The 24777-nt window shown below is 41.0% G+C and overlaps 1 protein-coding gene and 1 long non-coding RNA gene across 2 annotated transcripts in view; one reads left to right on the top strand and one right to left on the bottom strand.

Annotated features, from left to right (window-relative positions):
* LOC693611 (uncharacterized) overlaps positions 1-24777 on the bottom strand; it is a 156593-nt gene that overhangs the window by 94411 nt on the left and 37405 nt on the right. The window contains 1 exon segment of the mRNA XM_077978581.1: positions 6378-6389. Within this exon segment, the coding sequence (XP_077834707.1) occupies positions 6378-6389 (12 nt within the window).
* Positions 6524-24320, top strand: LOC144336918 (uncharacterized). Its single transcript, XR_013409350.1, has 2 exons — positions 6524-6879; positions 20988-24320. It is a non-coding gene; the product is annotated as an uncharacterized LOC144336918 (long non-coding RNA).

Genomic DNA, 24777 nt, shown 5'->3' with positions numbered 1-24777 from the left:
CGAAGAATGAAGGTTTTTTTTCCTTTTTTGTTTTTGAAATCTTTATCACTTTGGTCAAATTAATGACTTATTTTACAATGACCTATGACATCAAGTGTTTTAAACCTTTGATATTTGACTGAGATTCTTTCTGCGGAACAAAGTTCCATCAAACTTTCCAAAATCAAATTATAAATTATGTATTTTTCTTACCTAATTAATCCTTTAAAATATTATGTCCCTAACATTTAAAAATGACATAATTTTGCTTATTTCTTTTCTTTCTTTTTTTTTTTTTTTTTGAGATGGAGTTCCACTCTTGTTGCCCAGGCTGGAGTGCAATGGCGTGATCTCTGGCTCACCGCAACCTCTGCCTCCTGGGTTCAAACAATTCTCCTGCCTCAGCCTCCTGAGCAGCTGGGATTACAGGCATGTGCCACCATGCCCGGCTAATTTTGTATTTTTAGTACAGATGGCATTTCTCCATGTTGATCAAGGTGGTCTTGAACTCCTAACCTCAGGTGATCCACCAGCCTCGGCCTCCCAAAGTGCTGGGATTACAGGCATGAGCCACCGCACCCAGCTTTATTTCTTATAAAAATTATACAGAGAGCATTGTTGAATATGAAATGTTGTTTGTTTTTTTTTGGGCTGTGTTTGTATAAATATATTATTGATATTTGTTCCAAAATCATGGGAAACTCCTATAATTCTTATATGACTCAGTGTACATTATTAGCAGTAATTATAATTATGTTAAATTATTGCCACAGAGGTAACAAATTTCCTTGTCAATTGTGTCTTTGCCTTTGGTTGCCTTAAGACTTTTTGTCATTAACAGACAATTGTTGTATTGTTTTGGTCCTCTTTAGAAGGTGGTTTTATAATCAGCTATAAAACTCTAACAGGTGTTCTTGAATGCAAGTTTCTAATAACTTTGGAGATTGTGACATCAGAGTAGAGGAAAAAAATTCAGAACTCATGGAGAGCTGAAGTGTTCATGAATATGAAGCAGAACAAGGATTAAGTGCATGTACTGAACTAATAGAAGACTGAAGTAATCTTTTTTCTTTTTTTGAGTTGGGGTCTCACTCTGTCCCCCAGGGTGGAGTCCAGTGGTGTGATCTTGGCTGAATTACAGATGCATGCCACCACGCCCAGCTAATTTTTGTCTTTTTAGTAAAGATGGGATTTCACCATGTTGGTCAGGCTGGTTTCAAACTCCTGACCTCATGATCTGCCTGCCTCGGCCTCCCAAAGTGTTGGGATTACAGGCGTGAGCCACCATGACCAGCCTGTATTTTTGACTTTTTACTTAAAATGTTGCTGATCCTTTCTTTTGTTTTCTGAGTCAAGGAAACCTACCTTTTGATCTATTTACAGCTTTTAACAAGTTAGTATACTCCTGTGAACAAAATTTAAAGCATATTTGATTCTCTCTACTTGATTTCTCTAGAATTTGGAAACTATTTGTGAGTATTCTTAACTTGTGGCAATACATTTATTTGCATAAGTGCAATAAGAATCTTTTTGTTGTTTGTTGTGTTATTTATTTATTTTTTGAGACAGAGTCTCACTCTGTCACTAGGCTAGAGTATGGTGGCACGATCTTGGCTCGCTGCAACCTCTGCCTCCCAGGTTCAGGTGATCCTCCTGCCTTGGCCTCCCAGGTAGCTGGGACTGCAGGCGAGTGCCACCACGCCCAGCTAATTTTTTATATTTTTAGCAGAGATGGGGTTTCCCCATGTTGGCCACTATGGTCTTGATCTCTTGACCTCATGATTCGCCTATCTTGACCTCCCAAAGTGCTGTGATTACAGGCATGAGCCACCATGCCCTGCCAAGAATCTGGTTTTTATAAGTAACAGGACACAATTGGAGAAACTGGTTATTTTAGTAACACTTTGACTGGAATGATGTTCTTTTTTTAAGGAATCAAACTTGATTTATGGAGCCAATTAAAAGCCCCTTGGGAAAACCGGATTCAAATCTCGTCTACATAGTCCCTGTACTATGATATTTTTACTTACCACAGGTCAGGATTTCTGTAAGCAAAGAAGATAACTTTCTGACAAACTTAGGAGCCCCAGGTTTATCTTGGAACCTTAAGGGGAGAGAAATTCACCCAACTCAAGTATTTGATGGTACAAATCCATGACTGGGTTTGGCTTTTAAAAAGTCTTATCTGAGATTCCTTCTATGGAACAAAGTTCCATCAAAGCCAAACGTCAGGGAATTCATATTGAAGAAAAATTGTGCAAATGTAATACATTTGGAAAAACACTTTTTCAAAAACGACAGCTTAGAAAACAACAGAGACTTCATACTGGAGTATATTTTTGCAGATGCAATAAATGTAAAAAAAATTTAATCCATAATTAAGTCCATGCAAATATCAGAATTTATGGTAGAAGTATGTAAGGCACTGACATTTCAGATAATCTAAATCAGACTGCTGAGTATAGGAAATCTAAAACTAAAGTTGGCAGAGATATTATTTGTATGTAACTTTCAGAGAATCAGAAGTTTTTTGCTGAGTTATAATTACATTCCAAGTATATTTCTTGAAAAATATTACAGATTTTTTGAAAAGTGAATAATGATATCATTCAACTCTGAAATTATTTCCTGCTGTTTCTTCATTCCTATTGGAGTCACATGTGAAAGCATGGGATCAGTTGTTGCTGCATCAAAGATATGAGAGATTCTTTTTGTTTTGTTTTTTTAAGATGGAGTTTCACTCTTTTGCCCAGGCAGGAGTGCAGTGGCATGATCTTGGCTCACTACCATCACTTCCAGTTTCAGGTGATTCTCCTGCCTCAGCCTACTGAGTAGATGGGATTACAGGCGCCTGCCACCACACCCAGCTAATTTTTGTATTTTTAGTAAAGATGGGGTTTCACCATGTTGGCCAGGCTGGTCTCAAACTCCTGACGTCATCATCTGCCTGCTTCAATCTCCCAAAGTGTTGGGATTACAGGTGTGAGCCACCATGCCTGGCAAGGCATTCTTTTTTATTAGGTGGGCACTATTTATTACCTTTTCTATAGAAAAGTAAAGACATTAAAATGTAAGATGCATAACAAAAATCTAAGTGGAGAGGCTCTTATAACCTATAATATTGAGTGATGCATGAGGTAGGTATTCAGAGTAATCTGCATTATCATGAGAAGAAAACATGTTTAATTTTATTTAAAATTAAATGAGTAATATATTATTGTACTACTTGTACTTTTTTTTTTTTTGAGACAGAGTTTTGATCTTGTTGCCCAGGCTGGAGTGCATTGGCACAATCTCTGGCTCACTGCAACCTCTGCCTCCCAGGTTCAAGTGATTCTCATGCCTCAGCCTCCTGAGTAGCTGAGATTACAGGCATGTGCCACCACACCTGGCTAATTTTGAATTTTTAGTAGAAACAGGGTTTTTCCATGTTGGTCAGGCTGGTCTCGAACTGCCAACCTCAGGTGATCTGCCCACTTTGGCCTCCCAAAGTGCTGGGATTATAGGCGTGAGCCACTGAGCCTGGTCTAATTATACTTTTATATAATAAAATGCAGTACATTTATAAATTTTAGATTATGTGTGAAGTTAATAGTTTAATTCAACATTTTTAACATGTTAAATACTATTATGCATTCAATGAAGTGTTTTTTTTTCTTTTTTTTTTTTTTTTTTGAGACAGAGTCTCACTTTGTTGCCCAGGCTGGAGTGCAGTGGCCGGATCTCAACTCACTGCAAGCTCCGCCTCCCGGGTTCACACCATTCTCCTGCCTCAGCCTCCCGAGTAGCTGGGACTACAGGCGCCCACCACCTCGCCTGGCTAGTTTTTTTTTGTATTTTTTAGTAGAGACGGGGTTTCACCGTGTTAGCCAGGCTGGTCTCGATCTCCTGACCTCGTGATCCGCCCGTCTCGGCCTCCCAAAGTGCTGGGATTACAGGCTTGAGCCACCGCGCCCGGCCACAATGAAGTGTTATTATGCCACAAACTTTAACCTGTTTCACCTTACTCAAGGATATAGGTAAAAGATGGTAACAATATACTGTTGAGTAAGATAATAGAATAACATCTCTTGTGATTTTTTTTTGTCAGTGGCTTTCAACTGCAAATAAGTTAAAGAATATTGTTTCTGTAGGTTAAATTTTTATTCTGTTTTTAATCAGTTAAATTTATTTTAATTTTGGTGGCTGCATTAGTATATATTTATGCAATATATGGCATATTTTAATACAGGAATACAATATATAATAATATCATCAGCGTTAAGTGAGGCATCCTTCACCTGTAGCATTTATCCTACATTTTACAATCCAATTCTACACTTTTTAAAAAAAAAAATTTAAAATGTACAATTAAATTGTTATTTACTACAGGGTTATTTTTATGGTCATAATAAAAATTCTATATGAGTATAAATAAAATTCATTGTTAAATTCTTAATACATTTTTCAAATTTCTTATATGTTTTTCTTTGAACATGTGGCCTGTCTGCCTGCAAACACATACAGACTTTTAGTTTTGATTTATACAGAGTTAAATATTTATTAATCTAAAGACAAACCTTAGGTGTAAGAAAATTATGGAGTGTGTCGGGAGTTCGAGACAAGCCGGACCAATGTGGATTAACGCCATCTCTACTAAAAATACAAAATTAGCCAGGCGTGGTGGCATATGCCTGTAATCCCAACTACTCGGGAGGCTGAGCCAGGAGAATCGCTTGAGCATGGAAGGTGGAGGTGGAGGTTGCGGTGAGCCGAGATCGCACCATTGCCCTCCAGCCTGGGCGGCAAGAGCGAAACTCTGACTTAAAAAAAAAAAAAAAAAAAAAAGCCGGGCGCAGTGGCTCACGCCTGTAATCCCACACTTTGGGAGGCCGAGGCGGGTGGATCACAAGGTCAGGAGATCGAGACCACGGTGAAACCCCGTCTCTACTAAAAATACAAAAAATTAGCTGGGCGCGGTGGCGGGCGCCTGTAGTCCCAGCTACTCAGGAGGCTGAGGCAGGAGAATGGCGTGAACCCGGGAGGCGGAGCTTGCAGTGAGCCGAGATCGCACCACTGCACTCTAGCCTGGGCGACAGAGCGAGACTCCGTCTCAAAAAAAAAGAACGACAGAACATTACTGAAAGTAATCAGAGACAATGCAAATAAATTTTTAAAATTGTATGCTTATGGATTTGAAGAATGAATATAAAATATCTATGCTTCCTAGAGCAGCCTACAAATTGTTATTTTTATGAAACTGTCAATTACCTTTTTTTTATTGGACAGAGTCTTGCACTGTTGCCTAAGCAGGAGTGCAGTGGTGCAATCTCGGCTCACTGCAACCTCCACCTCCCAGGTTCAAGTGATTCTCCTATCTCAGCCTGCCATGTAGCTGGGATTACAGTTGCCCACCACCATATCTGGCTAATTTTTGTATTTTTAGTAGAGACGGGGTTTTGCTGTGTTGACCAGGTTGGTCTTGAACCCCTGGCCTCAAATGATCCACTGCCTCAGTTTCCCACCACCCTTTGTTGGCGTTACAGGCATAAGCCACCACACCCGGCCTAACCCCATATTATTTCTGGTAACAAAGCACAGCAACAGGGTTTCTTGAATTTAGCTTGGATCTTAATTCATAAATGAAAGTTGAATGCCATTAAAAGGTGTTTAATACACTTGCACCAGAAACAAGAGCAAGGTAGGCCATGGAGGGGCCTCACAAAGGCTGTCTCATGCAGGGGTGGGAAAGCAGAGTTATCAGGGAACTGGGACTATTTCTTTATGATCATGATGGTTGGAAGCAAAAACGTGGGGCTTTTCCCTATTGAATAAAACGTAAAATAATGCATGTTGGTGCATTATTTTACGTGGTTGGGAATAACATTTGCAGGTTCATAAGAACTGCCTGACAAAAGCATGTAAACAACAGTGATTGCTCCTATGGCCCTGTGATTCAGCAGGCTTATAGAGCAGTTAAGATGATAGCAGATGTCAGCCAGGCGTGGTGGCTCACGCCTGTAATCCCAGTTGCCCACCACCATGCCCAGCTAATTTTTGTATTTTTGTATTTTTAGTAGAGATGGGGTTTCACCATGTTGGCCAGGCTGGTCTTGAACCCCTGACCTTGTGATCCACCTGCCTTGGCCTCCCAAAGTGTTGAGATTAAAGGCGTGAGCCAGCACGCCTGGCTCAAGATGTTCTCTTATAATAGATGTATTTTTTATTTTTGTAAAATTAAAAACATAAATTTTAGATTTCTTATTTATCTTTTTTTTTTTTTTTGAGATGGAGTCTTGCTCTGTCATCCAGGCTGAAGTTGAAGTGCAGTGGCATGATCTCAGCTCACTGCAAACTCCACCTCCCAGGTTCAAGCAATTCTCTGCCTCAGCCTCCTGAGTAGCTAGGATTACAGTCACCCACCTCCATGCCTAATTTTTGTATTTTTAGTAGGGACAGGATTTAACCATCTTGGCCAGGTTGGTCTTGAACTCCTGATCTCGTGATCTTCCTGCCTTGGCCTTCCAAAGTGGTGGGATTACATGTGTGAGCCACCATGCCCGGGCTCCATTTTATTTCTTCTTCAGTCACTTTTTGCCACATACCTTTCTGGAAAAATAATAATTTTATCTAATTTTTAAAATTTAATGACATAAAATTGTTTAAAACAATATCATGTTTAAATCTTTTTTTTTTTTTTTTTGGAGATGGAGTGTCGCTCTGTTGCCAGGCTGGAGTGCAATGGCATGATCTTGGCTCACCACAATGTCCACCTGCCGGGTTCAAGCGATACTCCTGCCTCAGCGCCCCTAGTAGCTGGGATTACAGGCGCCCACCACCACACCCAGCTAATTTTTGTATTTTTAGTAGAGATGGGGTTTCACCAGGTGGGTCAGGCTGCTCTTGAACACCTGACCTCAGGTGATCCTCCCGCCTTGGCCTCTCAAAGTTCTGGGATTACAGGCGTAAGCCACCCTGCCTGGCCTCTATTTTCTAAGGCTACCAAATGGTTGGCATATCGTGTGTGCTCAACACACATTTATGTTAAATGAATGAATACATAATCTTTGTAAACTGAAACTCTGCAAATCAAGGGTAAAAATATATTAAAATTTTTTAGTTTCTAAATTTGTGACTATTATAATTACTTTTAAATTCCCACGTGAGGATGGAACATGAAATCTGACTTCAGGAGAGCACAATTTAAGAGGAAAAGGCAGAAATAAAAAGAAAAAGAAAAGAATAAAAATTTGATTAGGTTAGATATGCAAGTTCTTCCGCATATTATTTTTTACACACTTTTTTTTCTTAAGAAAATAATTTTTTTTTCAGCCAGGCAGGGTGGCTCATGCCTGTAATCCCAGCAATTTGGGAGGCAGAGGTGGGGTGATCACAAGGTCAGAAGTTCGAGACCAGCCTGGCCAATATGGTGAAACCCCATCTCTACTAAAAATACAAAAATTAGCCAGGTGTGGTGGTGGGCGGCGGTAGTCCCAGTTACCTGGGAGGCTGAAGCAGGAGAATCACTTGAACCCGGGAAGCAGAGTTTGCAGTGAGCCTAGACTGTGCCACTGCACTCCAGCCTGTGTGACAGAGGGGGACTCCGTCTCATAAAAAAAAAAAAAAAAAAAAAAAAAGAAATAATTGTTTCCTCTGCTGGTTTAGAGTGAGGTTGGGGTTGGGGGAGCCTGGGCTCCTCTGTCCTCCCGGAGGTGGCAGTGGCTGATGTCTGCTCAGGCTTGAGGGGCGCTGCCATGCTCTGGGCCTGAGGCTACCTGGCCCAGCCCCTCCTAACTCCCTGGACTCTTCCACGGTGTCTTCAGGCTCCTACACCATCCGTTGTGTAAGGGGAGGTGGCAGCATAAAGATGATGGGGGATCTGCCCCATGTGCCAAGGAAAGCTCACCCAGCTGTACGAAATGCTCTGGTTGACATCGGGTTTTTGCGCACCAAGCTGGGCCATGACCAAGGTTTATAAGCAAGGCGTCCCCGGGCATGGGCACTTCAGCTTTTGTAGAAGCTACCCCACTGGCAGGAGATGGTGGTAGCTGTGGTCACTGAAAACAAGCTCCTGCTGATAAATCTCAGACACCAGACACAGAAGAACCTGGAAACTCTGCCAGAGAGCTTGAGGCAAATGGACGGACTGTTGGAGTGGCTGAGGGTGAAGCTGCACGAACTCCTCAAAGTTGAATAGCAAAGCAGCCACCAGAGATGGACAAGAAAATGAACAAAGAAAATTAGCAGGAATCATAGGCAGATGCTAAAGCAGTGCAAAATCACTCACGCAATGATAGAAATGAAATTGATGGGCCGGGCGCGGCACTTTGGGAGGCCGAGACGGGCGGATCACGAAGTCAGGAGATCGAAACCATCCTGGCTAACACGGTGAAACCCCATCTCTACTAATATAAAAAACTAGCCGGGCGAGGTGGCGGGCGCCTGTAGTCCCAGTTACTCGGGAGGCTGAGACAGGAGAATGGCGTAAACCCAGGAGGCGGAGCTTGCAGTCAGCTGAGATCTGGCCACTGCACTACAGCCTGCCGGACAGAGCAAGACTCCATCTCAAAAAAAAAAAAAAAAAAAAAAAAGAAAAAAAAGAAATGAAATTGATGAAGGAGTCCAGGAAATGAATGACAGAAGACAATAAACAGCAGTGACCACAGTAAGGTCCTGACAATTCTGGTCCACTGGATCCCACCATCCCTAGGACAGTAAGTATCACAGTCACCACTCAGCAAGTTACCACTGCAGCATTTCCTGTTTGTTCCAAAATGAATAAAGATGATTCTCATCACAAGGGCAAATACAAAGTAGTTTAGTATGTTTTTAACTAAACTTCAGGTGTTTAGTTTACTTTTTCTAAGTTCTCATAATTCTGAAAATGCAGTTGACACTTGTATGGCTCATGAAGTTTTTAATAGTCTAATGTTACTTGAATTGTTTAAAAACCACTGTATTTTAAATTAAGATGAATAAACGGTCCTTTGAAAACCGGCACAAGACAAGGATGCCCTCTGTCATCCCTCCTATTCAACATAGTATTGGAAGTTCTGGCCAGGGCAATCAGGCAAGGGAAAGCAATAAAGGGTATCAAAATAGGAAGAGAGGAAGTCAGATTGTCTCTGTTTGCAGATGACATGATTGCATATTTAGAAAACCCCATCGTCTCAGCCTAAAACCTCCTTAAGCTGATAAGCAACTTCAGCAAAGTATCAGAATACAAAATCAATGTGCAAACATCACAAGCATTCCTATACACTAATAACAGACAAACAGAGAGCCAGATCATAAGTGAACTCCCACTCACAACTGCTAGTAAGAGAATAAAATACCTAGGAAAATACAACTTACAAGGGACATGAAGGACCTCTTCAAGGAGAACTACAAAGCACTGCTCAAGGAAATGAGAGGAGACAAACAAATGGGAAAGCATTCCATGCTCATGGATAGGGAAGAATCAATATCATGAAAATGGCCATAGTGCCCTAAGTAATTTTATAGATTCAATGCTATCCTCATCAAGCTACCATTGACTTTCTTCACAGAATTGGATAAAACTACTTTAAACTTCATATGGAACCAAAAAAGAGTCTGCACAGCCAAGACAATACTGGGCGAGAATAACAAAGCTGAAGGCATCAGGCTACTTGACTTCAAACTATACTACAAGGCTACAGGAACAAAAACATCATGGTACTGGTACCAAAACAGATATGTAGACCAGCGGAACAGGACAGATGACTCAGAAATTGATATCACTCTGTCACCATCAAAAATATACTTATTTAGTGTCAAATCCTATTGTGAAATAGAACTGTGGGATTTGTAAAGTGGAAACTCAGAATTCAAAACAGAGATATAGACCAATGTAACAGAACAGAGGCCTCAGAAATAACACCACACAGCTACAGCAATCTGATCTTTGACAAACCTGACACACACAAGCCATGAGAAAAAGATTCCCTATTTAGTAAATGGTGTTGGGAAAACTGGCTAGCCATATGTAGAAAATTGAAACTGGACCCTGTCCTTACCCCTTTTACAAAAATCAACTCAAGATGTAACAAAGACTTAAATGTAAGACCTAGGACCATAAAAATCCTAGAAGAAAACCTGGGCAGTACCATTCAGGACACAGGCATGGGCAAAGACTTCATGTCTAAAACACCAAAAGCAGTGGCAACAAAAGCCAAAATTGAAAATGGGATCTAGTTAAATGAAATAGCTTCTGCACAGCAAAAGAAACTCATCAGAGTGAACAGGCAACCTACAGAATGGGAGAAAATTTTTGCAATCTATCCATCTGACAAAGGGCTAATATCCAGAATCTGCAAAGAACTTAAACAGATTTACAAGAAACAAACAAACAGGCCCATCAAAAAATGGGCAAAGATATGGGCAGACACTTCTCAAAAGAAAACATTAATGCAGCCAACAGACATATGAAAAAATGCTCATCATCACTGGTCATTAGATAAATGCAAATTAAACCACAATGAGATACCATGTCACACCCGTTAGAATGGCGATCATTAAAAAGTCAGGAAACAACAGTGCTGGAGTGGATATGGAGAAATAGGAACGCTTTTACACTGTTGGTGGGAGTGTAAATTAGTTCAACCATTGTGGAAAACAGTGTGGCAATTCCTCAAGGATCTAGAACTAGATATACCATTTGACCAAGCAATTCCATTACTGAGTATATACCTAAAGGATTACAAATCATTCTACGATAAAGACACATGCACACGTCTGTTTGTTGTGGCACTATTCACAATAGCAAAGACTTGAAACCAACCCAAATGTCCATCAATGATAGACTGGGTTAAGAAAATGTGGCACATATACATCAGGGAATACTACGCAGGTGTAAAAAAGGATGAGTTCATGTCCTTTGCACAGACATGGATGAAGCTGGAAACCATCATTCTCAGCAAACTATCACAAGATCAGAAAACCAAACACTGCATGTTCTCACTCATAAGTGGGAGTTGAACAGTGAGAACACAAGGACATAGGGAGGTGAACATCACATGCTGGGGCCTGTCAGGGCCTAGGGGGCTATGGGAGGGATAACATTAGGAAAAATACCTAATGTAGGTGAAGGGTTGATGGGTGCAGCAAACCACCATGGCACATGTATACGTATGTAATAAAACTGACGTTCTTCACATGTAATCCAGAACTTAAAGTATAATAATAATAAGAAAAATAAATGATATATTTGTTTTATATATTTAAAGCTTAGAATCACAATGCTCCTGTTTATAATTTGAAAACTTCAAAGTTTGGTTTTCCTTTTGTACATACACAAAACATTGTATTGCGCTGAAACATTTGTTTTCTAAAGTGGCAGTCATAGTTCCTGTCTGTCTGGAGATATATATATATATATATAGCATAACATAAGAAAGAAATTTCATTAGCCGGGCATGGTGGCTCACTCCTGTAATCCCAGAACCTTGTGAGGCTGGAGTGGGTGGATTGCCTGAGGTCAGGAGTTTGAGACCCGCCTGGCCAACATAGTGAAACCTCGTCTCTACTAAAAATACAAAAAATTAGCTGGGCACGGTGGCGGGCACCTGTAATCCCAGCTATTAGGGAGGTAACTGCTTGAACCTGGAGGCAGAGATAATTGCTTGAACCTGGAGGCAGAGGCTGACGTGAGCTGAGATTGCACCATTGCACTCCAACCTGGTGACAGAGTGAGACTCTGTCTAAAAGAAAAAAAAAAGAAAAGAAATTTCATTTTGTTTTAGGTAATCTAAGATTGTTGTACACAAAAAACTTTACAGATTATGGTAGGGTTTAGCAAACTATGTATATAACGTAACATTAATATCGCTATTTTCTGATGTCTAACTTTTTTAGAAAAGATTTTTTTTTTTTTACAAATGTCTCCATAAATTCTGGTTTATTTTATAAAATAGCAGAATACTAAAGAAATGGGTGGTTTGCCATACTACATGAATACTGACATTCAATTAAAATAGCAAATATTTTCCTCAAAATTTAGACAGATTGAATAATTTCTTGATTTTTCAGTATAGTGATAGACATTCACAAATATTTCAGAAATCAAAGCTGTATTAGGTTTTACTTAGTACTAATGTGTATATAAGATCAACAATCTGTTCAAAATAGATATTTTTCATCAATAATTTGGTGCTTTCAAATACCCAGAAGCCTTGTTTTAATCAGATGAAGTCTGAGGAAAGTTTAGTAATTTTATTTTTTATATGATGTGTTCACAATTTTCTAGTTTAACCTAGTATTGATTGATGATGGGTAAACAAATCAACTTTTTAAAAATCTCATAAGTTTATTATGTTGTTGATGTTTTTAGTTAAAATTCTGTTTTTCAAAATTGTTTACAGAAATTTAGGTCTAGTAGAATTTGCTCAACCTGTTAATCAGTGTCAGCTGCCAGCTTCTAATTCATTTTTAATGTGCCTGTACTTTTCTTTCTCTAAGGTAAATTCATATTACTCTATATTACTTGTTCAAATGTGGTATAATACAGCTCACACATTTAAAACAAAACCATCAGGATAAATTAATTCTGGCTTAGTATAAAGAAGCTGTTACTAAATTAGTGTTACATATGCAGATAGATGCAGTTCAACAAAATTTTACACAAAAAATTTGGATTGAACTACATGTGTTGCCATGACTTAGCCTCTAATGACCTTGTGAATAAAGACAAATTTCAACACGTTCATTCATTTGCTTTCATTATGTCTAATGGTAGTATGTCAAAAATCCTCATGCTACTGTCTGAGAAAACACATTCTACTGTTACTTAGGAAATCAACTGAATGGCATTTTTATAACCTTGCACCACATAAGGAAAACTGCAGTGTAGTCTGCATGGAAAAGGATAATCCAGAATGCCACTTTCAATATTTAACATTTTGGTTGAAAAAATGTATTAAAATAGAGCTCTTGGTAAGTTTTGTGTAACTCAAAATCAGCATAAAGTAGGAAAAAATATCCTCAAAAATGTAAACGAACAAAAACTTACAGCAAAAAAACAAACATACAGCAATGCATACATATTGACTGAAGCTCCAGGAATGTAAAATAATTTCTCCTGGGTACACAGCTAGAGACCCAAATCAAGCTCAAATATGTTTGATTTTAAAATTGTCATTTTCACACTTTTGACAATATTGACGTAACAGCTAAATCTTAGTCTCAGCATTGATAGTTGAAAATCAACTAAGATAAGCACTATTGAGGCTGGCTAGGTAGTCAAGAAAGTCACCATGTCCTCAGGATGCAGCAGCCATGGTGATTACATGGTGACAGCATATTGTCAACACAATAAACCCCAACATTTGCATTGCATTTCAGCTCATTCAAGCAAAGCTCTCTTCAGTAGGGATATTCCCCTGTAAAGAGCATGCACATTTTAATTTTACTTGTCCTCTGATCTTTTACTCATTGTAGTACTAAAAAACACACGTGAGTGGAGTTTTAATATGCTAATGAGATATGTGATGTACAAACAAGCATGTACAGCCACTGTGTATGTGCACCAAGAGGATCGCCCAGAACATGCTTACTAATAACACCACATTCTAACTCTTTGTAAATAATTATGTAAGACTCCCATAAATGGACTCTCTCTATTTCCAGTCTATGCTGTCTCATTCTTATAATCTGCCCATCCTGAATTGCTTCTCTCTCAAAGGTATTTTGCACCTTTTAAAATAGTATTTCTACTTTGCAATAAATCCATCTATGCGGCATCCTCATTTTTTTGTGTCTCTTGTTTAAATTTTTGAAACTAAGAACCGAGGTCTCACAACAGCCATCAGGACTGTTGTGCTTTTGTTTTGTTTTCTTCACATTATTTTTTGTGATATTTCATATTTTCATTTTCAACATAGCCAAAAGTGCTGAATTTAAAACTTAAATGATCACAAAATGATTTGTCTTAAAAGCATGTATATTTTTCAAGTTTCAGCTTTATGTATTCAAATTTTTAAAAAATTTGGACACACACATATATGTATCAAATTTAATATTTTAAATAATTTGAATTCATTTCCAAAATGATTTATATTCATTGTTATATTTCATTTTGACCAAATTCAGCTTTCCAAGCTAAAGACATTCTCTGTAGTAAAATTATCAAATAAAGGCTTATGTTTTTATCAGTAACATTTTATGTCAGAGGACTTAAGCATCAAGGAGAGAAATCTGGATGATGTTGAGTGAATATTTAAATTGATAAAGTAGAAATTAATTATCAGAATCAAATAAGGGATGGATTCAGAAACATAGTACTTAAGAAAACTATTCAAGACATGTTTGACAAACAAGATTGCATAGGATCTGCACTGCACTACTAATGTAAAGCGTTCTCTGTGACTTTATTCTCCACATACTCATACACAAAATGAGTAAGATTAACTCCTTTTCCCTGTAAGACAGTGATTCACCTTTTATCCTATTACATCTGTTCCACATTGCTGTGATAATGCTGTTGAAGTGCATCCCCTTACACCAGAAGATCACCTGTGCGAATGTGAATAGACCGACACTGGAGAGGTCCAGCTCAGCACAGTCACATGAACTGCCCCTTTGCATTTCAGGCAGTTAAAATGCCTTTGAAGAGTGAAAATAAAGTTACTGCTGATTAAGCAGAGAGTTTGACATGCTGATCAATTTGATCAGAAGCGTCTCTCTTAATGAGGTAGTAATTACTGCATTTATTTATTTCAAGAAAAGTAAAAGCCAAAGCCCAGAATGTGGCAAGGCAAGGGTTGAAAAGAAAAGAACAAGTTTTTCTTTGCCTAGCAAGCTCACTTCAAGAACAGTTATAAGATAATGCTGTTTGAGAAGTTGAAACCGAAGAAATAGGCTCCAGACACTCCCCTCTGAAGCAAGGGTGAAGGAAACAAAGAAAAACAAACAAATGTCTGTATTTAGCCAGTTCTTGTTTTTTCTTTCAACACGACTACAAGGCCACCAGCTATTAAAGGCCACAAGTTATGCCAATAATTCAGTTATGCTATAAATTACATAAACCTGTCATTATGTAATTAACTGCCTTTGTTTTGCTTCTGTAAGTTTGCTTATTAAAATCTTGTTCAGTCTTTGTTCAAGGCTCAGCTTTTTGGATGTGAATCCACTGAGTCAGTGTGTACCTTAAAATAAATATCCTCCTTTATTCGCTCATACTGGTCTTTCTAATCCTCTGTGTCCCACAACATTTCTTGGTGAGCCAGCCAGGAGCAGAGATGGCAGATTTACTGTCTCCTTTGCCTGTGGGGCTGGAGCCCTGATTCAAGGGAAACCTGTGACCCAGGTGCCACTGAGAGAACTTCAGCCCGGAGGGGAAATCAGCTCTCCCATGACCTGGCATCCCTAACCAGCAGTGCAATGGAGCCTGAGAAGGGCTACAGGCTGATTCCAGAAACAGCACACTTCAGGAACCACAGTAAGCTATTGGGGTCCAAGGCAGGACCCGTCCAATAAGGACAGAAGGGGAGCCTGATCATCTCCTGGAGTGTAACTAGTAGTCTGACCCAGAGAGGCTTGGGGCAGCGAGAGGGGCTTGCCAATTCAGATGAATCTCACACCTCAACCAACACAGGATGCAAGAGTGGCTTGCTTAGCTGGTTAGGTAAAGGAAACTGGGGTGGTGAGAGTGGCTCACCACCCCAATTAGGAACACAGGAACTGGTAACAGGGACGTATATAAAAGTGTGTGAAAGAGATGGTTCCAGGAGAAACCAATGCAACGAGTGACGTGGGGAGTCACAGATCTCTTAGCATAGACTGTGTGCTCCAAGCAAAGTGTGGGGCTGCCCCGGTGAACTGTATACGGCCAATAGGAGTTGCCCCACAGCTCAGAGTTGGGGTGGGAATAAGGACCTCTCCAAAGCCAAGCGGCATCTGAAAACACCCGTAATTGGGGATGGTCTGGTCAGTCTGAGGCAAAAGGAAGAGTGGGTGTGCTGCGTAGTAAAGGGAGGAAATGGGAGTAAAGTCATCAAAGTCCACTCCATTGGAGCGCATGTTACAGAACTTTAAAGCAGGTTTTACAGGGAATTATGGAGCTGTAAAACCCCCCAGAGGTTAAGAACTCTCTGTGAATTAGAACTACCTTCTTTTAGTGTTGGATGGCTGACCGAAGGAACTATAGACAGGAAAATAATTGGCCGTGTGCTTAAGGTAGTGGTGGGATACTACAGCCTCGGTATCCAGATCAGTTTCCTTATATTGACTCGTGGTTAAATACAGCACTAACAAGACCAGCTTTAATCCAGCCCTGTTTAGCAGCTTATTGCAAAACACTTGTGGCCTGAGCCAAGCCAAAAATGAAAGTAAGAGCAGCTTCGCCAGCAGAGAGAGTTAAAGAAGTTCCAGAGGGAGCAAGAAAAGCCAGTTTTGCAGGAGCTGCCAGAGGGAATAAAGATTCCTACTCCATATGTCACAGCCTACCCCCCTTTACTGAAGTCAGCAGCCCCCCGAGAGCCAGATTCAGGAGCCAGCACACCCCAACTCTCACCCTGAAGGGAAAGATGGAGCCTTGAGAGGCCAGGGAAAGAAGTCAAGGTAGTCAAGCAGGCTGTCTCAGATCTGGCTGTGCTTGATGTATGCAAATGCCTCTCAGGGAGACACAAGGACCCATTTATTAAGATAACCAAGGCCAAATCCAAGGGTGGCAATGTACTTTCATCTGTCAGCCCTTTTCAACCACTGATCTCTTAAACTGGAAACACCATACTGCCTCCTATATGGAGAAGCCCCAAGCTCTTATAGATCTGATGCAGTCATCTTTCTGACACAGAATCCAACCTGACCAGACTGCAGGCAGCAGCTTCTCATGCTGTGTAACACTAAGGAGCACAGGAGAGTAACCTAGGCAGCTCTCTGCTGGCTAGAAGCCCATGCACCAGCAGACACTGTAAATGCTCAGGCGGGTCGGGTGCGGTGGCTCATGCCTGTAATCCCAGCACTACGGGAGGCCGAGACAGGCGGATCACGAGGTCAGGAGATCGAGACCATCCTGGCTAACACGGTGAAACCCCGTCTCCACTAAAAATACAAAAAAAATTAGCCGGGCGTGGTGGCAGGCGCCTGTAGTCCCAGCTACTTGGGAGGCTGAGGCAGGAGAATGGCATGAACCTGGGAGGTGGAGCTTGCAGTGAGCTGAGATGGTGCCACTGCACTCTAGCCTGGGTAACAGAGCGAGACTGCATCTCAAGAAAAGAAGAAAAAAATGCTCAAGGCCAGTTCCCAGATCAAAATCCCAACTGGGACCCAGAAGATGCGACTCAGCTTCAGCATTTGCAGAGGTACCAAAAGGCACTTCTGCAAGGGCTAAGGGATGGTGGAAAAAAGGTTATCAATATAAGAAAGATCTCAGAGGTGCTTCAGGGAAGTAAGCTCCCTAGCCAGTTTTTTTTTTTTTTTTTTAAATATATCAAGTTCTAGGGTACATGTGCAACAATGTGCAGGTTTGTTACATATGTATACATATGTGCCATGTTGGTGTGCTGCACCCATTAACTCATCATTTACATTAGGTATATGTCTTAATGCTATCCCTCCCCCCTGCCCCTACCCCATGACAGGTCCCAGTGTGTGACGTGCCCCTTCCTGTGTCCAAGTGTTCTCATTGTTCAATTCCTACCTATGAGTGAGAACATGCGGTGTTTGGTTTTCTGTCCTTGTGATAGTTTGCTGAGAACATTGATGGTTTCCAGTTTCATCCATGTCCCTACAAAGGACATGAACTCATCCTTTTTTAATGGCTGCATAGTATTCCATGGTGTATATGTACCACATTTTCTTAATCCAGTCTATCATTGATGGACATTTGGGTTGGTTCCAAGTCTTTGCTATTATGAATAGTGCCACAATAAACATACGTGTGCATGTATCTTTATAGCAGCATGATTTATAATCCTTTGGGTATATAACCCAGTAATGGGATGGCTGGGTCAAATGGTATTTCTAGTTCTAGATCCCTAAGGAATCACCACACTGTCTTCCACAATGGTTGAGCTAATTTACACTCCCACCAACAGTGTAAAAGTGTTCCTGTTTCTCCACATCCTCTCCAGCACCAGTTGTTTCCTGACTTTTTAATGACCGCCATTCTAGCCGGTGTGAGATGGCATTTCATTGTGGTTTTGATTTGCATTTCTCTGATGATCAGTGATGATGAGCATTTTTTCATGTGTCTGTTCCCTAGCCAGTTTTTTGAAGGACTCTGTGAGGCATACTGGCTTTTCACCCCGTTTAATCCTGAAGCTGCTGAAAATCAACATATGGTAAATACATAATTTGTGGGACTGGCCAACAGTAATATAAAGCAAAAGCTTCAGAAACCAGAAGGTTTTGCAGGCATGAATGCCACCCAGCTTATAAAAGTAGCCACCAAAGTGTATGTTAACCATGACCAGGTGGCAAAGAAGGAAGCAGAACAGAGGCTTTAAGAAAAAGGCAATGAAGGCTGGGCATGGTGGCTCACAACTATAATCCCAGCACTTTGTGAGGCCGAGGCGGGCAGATCACCTGAGATTGGGAGTTCAAGACCACCCTGATTAACATGGAGAAACCCCATCTCTACTAAAAAAAAAAAAAAAAAAAAAAAAAAAAAAAAAAAAAAAATTAGGCATGGTGGCACATGCCTGTAATCTCAGGTACTTGAAAGACTGAGGCAGGAGAATCACTTGAACCTGGAAGGCAGAGGTTGCAGTGAGCCAAGATCGTGCCATTTCACTCCAGCCTGGGCAACGAGGGAAACTCCATCTGAAAAACAAACAAACAAAACAAAACAAACAAAAAACCCCAATCTGTAAGCAGCAGCCCTCATAAAGAGAGAAACTAGTAATGTGAGAGGACGTGGACATGGACCCAGACGAGGTCAAGTTAGACAGGGATTCTAAAGCCAACCAAGCTTAGAGAAGGATTAATGTGTGTGATGTAAAAAGAAAGGACACTTAAAGATGAATGTCCAGAAAGCAATGAGGGAAATGGCTAAGGCCGTGTGACAAAGAGGCCATCAGCCAGGGGCTGCCAAACGCTAAAGCAATGCAATACTAATCTAATCGGGCTGGCAGTGGCTAAAAGATATGAGAACTAGGACAAACTGGGCTCCTTCTCATTGGGCCTCCAGGAGCCTATGGTTAAATTAGAAGTTGGAGGCCAATTAATGGATTTTATGGTAAATACTGGGGCTGAATACTCTGTAATAACTTGACCCATAGGGCCACTATCCAAGAATCATACAACGATTGTAGAGGCTACTGGAGTCTCAAAGAGGAGGCAGTTCTGTTGGTCAAAGAGGTGTGTTATAGAAGGACAAGAAGTCAGCATGAGTTTCTATACCTCCCAAATTATTCAATTCCCTTGTTAGAAAAAGACCTACTCCAAAAACTGCAAGCACAAATTACTTTTGGCCCACAGGGAGATATGACTTTAAATCTGACTCACCCAAAGGCCATGGTGTTAACCCTTACCATCCCACAGGTTAAGGAGTGAAAACTTTATAAAAAGAAATTGCAGGCACCAATGCAACCTCATATGCGAAAGAAAGAGAAATTCTTATTTCAGTTAGTTAAGGAAATGCCTAGAGTGTGGGCTGAGGACAACCCACCTGTGTCAGCTGTAAATCATGCAGCAGTAATAGCAAAATTAAAACCAGGAGCAATTCCTCTTCAGGTTCATCAGTACCCAGTTCCCCAAAAGGCTGTACAGGGCACTTATAAACACTTAGAGCAGCTCTATAAAAAGGATTTTAGGCCAGTGCCAGTTGCCGTGGAATACTCCACTTTCGCCAGTATGAAAACCACAGCCAGGACCAGGGTCTAATAAGTATAGACCAGTGCAGAACTTGTGTGCCATGAACCGAGCCATGGCACCTATCCATCCAGTGGTACCCAACCTGTATACTTTAATGGAATTCATTCCAGTAAGTACTGCCTGGTTTACAGTCTTAAAGGATGCTTTCTTTTGTATCTGCTTAGCACCAGTTAGTCAGCCTATCTTTGCATTTCAATGGGACAAAGAAGTTACACAGCTCACCTGGACTACGCTCCTGCAAGGGTTTAAAAACTCTCCCACAATCTTTGGGGAAGCACCGGTCTCAGACCTTAAGGCCTATACCCCGCCAAATGATAAGTGCACCTTGTTACGTTACATGGACGACCTTCTTTTGGCAGCCCCAACCCGAGAGGACTGTTATCAGAAAACCCGAGACCTCCTCCATCTCCTATTGAAAGCAGGTTTCGAAGTATTTTAAAAGAAAGCCTAAATTTGCCATGAAGAGGTTAAATAGCTAGTTTTCATAGTAAGCCATGAGGAATGCCAGCTTAGGTATAAGCAAAGGGAATCCATTTGTGAACTTCCAACCCCTACCACCAGGACGTCAAATAAAAAAAAATTTAGGGGCAGCAAAATCCTGCTGCATCTGGATTCCAAATTTTTCACTGATGGTTAAGCCTTATATACAGTCACAAAGGGGTGGGGGGAAAACCCCTCCTTTGAGAAACTAATCAGGAAATAGCATTCAAACAAATCAAAGAGGCTTTAACTCAGGCCCCAGCCTTAGGACTACCAGATACAAATAAGCCTTTCTTTCTATACATTCATGAACAAAAGGAAATTGCTACAGGGGTTCTGACTCTAAGTTGTAGGATCATGGCATCACCCAGTGGCATATTTACCCAAACAACTGGACTCCGTGGTGCTAGGATGGCCTCCTTGCTTTAAAGCCTTAGCCACCACTGTCTTGTTAACACAAGAGGCTAGTAAATTAACTCCAGGACAGCAGCTAACTGTCCAAGTGCCACACTCAGTTATAACTTTAATGGATCAAAGAGGGCATCATTGGTTATCAAACCCAAGAATGACTCACTACTAAGGGCTTCTATGTAAAAACCCTTACATTATTTTAAAAACAGTAAACATACAGACTGGGTGTGGTGGCTCATGCCTGGAATTCCAGGACTTCGGGGGGCCGAGGCAGGAATGTCACGAGGTCAGGAGTTTGAGACCAGCCTGGTCAACATAGTGAAACCCCGTCTCTACTAAAAATGCAAAAATTAGCTTGGTGTGGTGACATGCGCCTGTAGCCCCAGTTACTTGGGGGGCTGAGGCAGGAGAATTGCTTGAACCCAGGAAGTGGAGGTTGCAATGAGTTGAGACCACAGAGTGTGATTCTGTCTCAAAAAAAAAAAAAAAAAAAAAAGTAAACACCTAAATCTGGCTACTCTGCTCCCCGTCAAACCGGGAGCTCCCCTCCATAACTGTATCAAAACCATGGATAAGGTATCCTCCAGTCGGAAAAAATTTTACACCAACCCCTCAGAAACCCGAATGTCAAAATATTGGCTCAAAAAGCAAAATTAATAGCCCTAACAAGGGCACTGTTGCTGGCAAAAGAATATTGACACTGGCTCTAAATTTGTTTTTACCACACTGCATATTCATGGAGCTATTAAAAGAAAGAAAAAAAGCAAACAAACAAACGAACTACCCTTTCAACAGCTGGAGAAAAAAAAAAGTATGAGGAAAAGATTCTACAGCTCTTAAAGGATGTATGGGCTCCAGAAAAAGTAGCTGTAATACACTGCAGAGGGCACCAAATGGCAGGAACACCAGAAGCCAAAGAAAACAAAAAGGCAGATAGAGAGGCAAAACGGGTAGCAATAATGACGCTGCATTATTTTTATTTTTTTTAAAGCAGAGGAAGCCTTAGCTATGGCTCTCCTCCCAGAACCTCCTCTCCAAGATGAAAGACCCTGGTTTGCCCAGGAGGCTGAAAAATATATTAAAGGAGGGTGATGGAAATTCTTCGATGGGAGATTAGCCATTCCAAATATGTTAGCTCATATGTTTGTAAAGCAAATTCATCAAGGAACTCATATGGAAAAAAAGGGCACTAGAAACGTTACTAAAATGCCATTTCTATGTGCCACGGCTCTCTGTCATCACTGGAGCTGCTTGTAAACAGTGCTTAGCCTGTGCTCAAAACAACCCACAATAGGGGCCCACTTGGCCTCCAGGAATTCAGGAAGTAGAAGCCATGCCTTGTAAAAACTTGGTTATAGACTTTACAGAACTGCCCGTGCTGGGGGCGCTACCAGTCCCTGCTAATGCTTGTTTGCACCTTCTGAGGATGGGTTAAGGCTTTCCCCATCAGCACAGAAAAAGCACGAAAAGTAACTAATGTACTGTTAAAAGACATTGTCGCCAGGATTGGACTGCCTTTAACTTTAGGATCAAACAGTGAGTTGTCATCTGTGGCTGAAATAGTGCAAGATTTAAAAAGACTGTTAAAAATAAAATGAAAGTTACACACAGCCTATTGGCCATGAATTTTAGAATATGTGAAATGTATGAACCGGACACTCAAGTAGCTACTAAAAAAATAGCAGGAAACTCATCTAAGATGATTTCATCTAAGATGGAATCAAGTCTTGCCTATGGTCCTCCTCTGAGTCAGGTGCACCCCCAACAAACAAACTGGGTATTCACCCTATGCAATTTTGTTCTGTTAGCCTCCCCCAATCACAAGCGAAATAAAAGGTGATCTCCAGGAACTAGGGGAATTAACTTTAAAAAGCAAATGCAGGCTCTATGGATAGCTATGCAAAGTGTCCATTACTTGGTACATAAAACCTGTTAAGTCTGACAGACACAGTACACCCCTTTAAACCTGGAGACTGTTTGGTTTAAAAAGTTGAATCCAACTTCTCTAGGACCCATATAGGATGGGCCCTATACTGTAATCTAGTCCATTCCCACTGCTGTTAAAGTTCCAGGTGTTGTGCCTTGGATCCACCACAGTCGGCTAAAACTAGCAGCTCAAGACAAGTGGACCAGCCAGCAGGACCCAGATCATCCAACCTGGCTGATCCTGAGATGAGACCAAGCTGCTGCTAAAAACAACCACCCTGCTCTGGTCATTTTGGAAGCTGACCAGTCTATGCATGGCAGAAGCAAAAGACAACAAACCCTACTCTAGTCACACAGAGGAATCTAACTAGTCTACTCATGGCTGAAGCTTAAGAACTTCTCAAGCAAGTAAATGTGGTTAAAAATCTTAAAAGTCGTAGTTTTCCTTGTAATACTGTTTTCCTATTGTTCTGTCGCTGTGCTCAATCTCCTCCCACAAATAAGGACCTCTTCTGTCCTTGCTGAATATAAATATGCTGTATATTGTTTTGCTGTTGTTATCCCCCTTAACCATGCTAGCAGCAGCACCTATAGAAGAGTGTCCCCACTGTACACATACTACCTGGTCAGGGAATGGTATAACTAAAACTCTATTGTACCATACTTATTATAAGTGTACAGGGACTCGCTTAGGAACTTGTACTTTTAATTAGACCACCTACTCAATTTGTGGCCCAGAAAATAACAAACCTTCTTTATTCTATGACCCTAAATTTTCACCTGGTGAATGGTTTCAGATTCGTGCAAGGTCAAAGGAAAATTTCCTCTTAAACCAAACCAAGGTCCCCTCCTTTTTACCTAGGGCCTCTTTCTCTGTACTTGGATGCCTATCAGGCAGCATACCTAGACTCACCTTTCTGTGGTAACTTACCTATAAATACTATAGAAATAACTACAAATATGTCTGCATGCCAAGGGTAGCTCCTCCTTGTCCTCCTGGGATCCCAAAAAAGGATTATTGGTATTGCATATCATGGCATCCCAGCACACAACAGAGGCCAATTATGCTTACCAAAATGCCAATAAAACCAGATTGCAAAATAAAACCCTGTAATCCTGTAAACTTCACCATTCTAAAGCCAGACTTACCCATGTGGACTACAGGTTACTCCATACATGTCTACATAAATACATACCCAGCAACCTACCTATATGTTACCAAAAAAGAAACCTGGACCTGTCTGGCTCAGCACCAATTCCAAGTCTTTAAATCATTCTATAAGCATGTAAACTAGAAGTTGCCAGAGCCTCTTCCTTTAGCCAAGAACCTGTTTGCTCAGCTGGCTTAAAACATTGCTGGCAGCCTAGGCGTTTCTTCATGTTAGTTTACAGAGGAACTAACATGGGAGACTAGTGGCCTTGAAAAGCAAAAAAGTGCCGGGCGCGGTGGCTCAAGCCTGTAATCCCAGCACTTTGGGAGGCCGAGACGGGCGGATCACAAGGTCAGGAGATCGAGACCATCCTGGCTAACACGGTGAAACCCCGTCTCTACTAAAAATACAAAAAACTAGCCGGGCGAGGTGGCGGGCGCCTGTAGTCCCAGCTACTCCGGAGGCTGAGGCAGGAGAATGGCGTAAACCCGGGAGGCGGAGCTTGCAGTGAGCTGAGATCTGGCCACCGCACTCCAGCCCGGGCTACAGAGCAAGACTCCGTCTCAAAAAAAAAAAAAAAAAAAAAAAAAAAAAAGAAAAGCAAAGCAAAAAAGTTAACGCCACAAGATCATTTTACTTTAACGACTATTCCCCCGAACCGATGCCTGTAAGTTCAAGTGTCTGGATCCTAAAAACTTCTATCGTCAGAAGATACTGTGGTGCTCGCTGGGGAAAGTCTTTTACAAATCCAGTTAGAGAATTAACCTGCTTAGAACAGCAATATTATAATGAAACACTAAGAAAAACTTTGTGGTGGGGCAGAAATGACTCCAAATCACCTCATCCAAATCCGTTCTATTTCTGTTCTCTAAATCACACCTGGTATCAGCTTGAAGCTCCAAATACCTGGCAAGCACCCTCTGGTCTTGATTGGATCTGTGGGTAACGGGCCTACCAACAGTTACAAGTGAAATAGAGGCTTGTATACTAGAGACAATTAAGCCATATTTCTTTTTAC

The sequence above is a fragment of the Macaca mulatta genome, chromosome 19 (assembly GCF_049350105.2).
Source record: "Macaca mulatta isolate MMU2019108-1 chromosome 19, T2T-MMU8v2.0, whole genome shotgun sequence".
Taxonomy (NCBI): domain Eukaryota; kingdom Metazoa; phylum Chordata; class Mammalia; order Primates; family Cercopithecidae; genus Macaca; species Macaca mulatta.
Note: the sequence above shows the minus strand (reverse complement) of the source record. Positions and strands in the feature narration are given on the sequence as shown.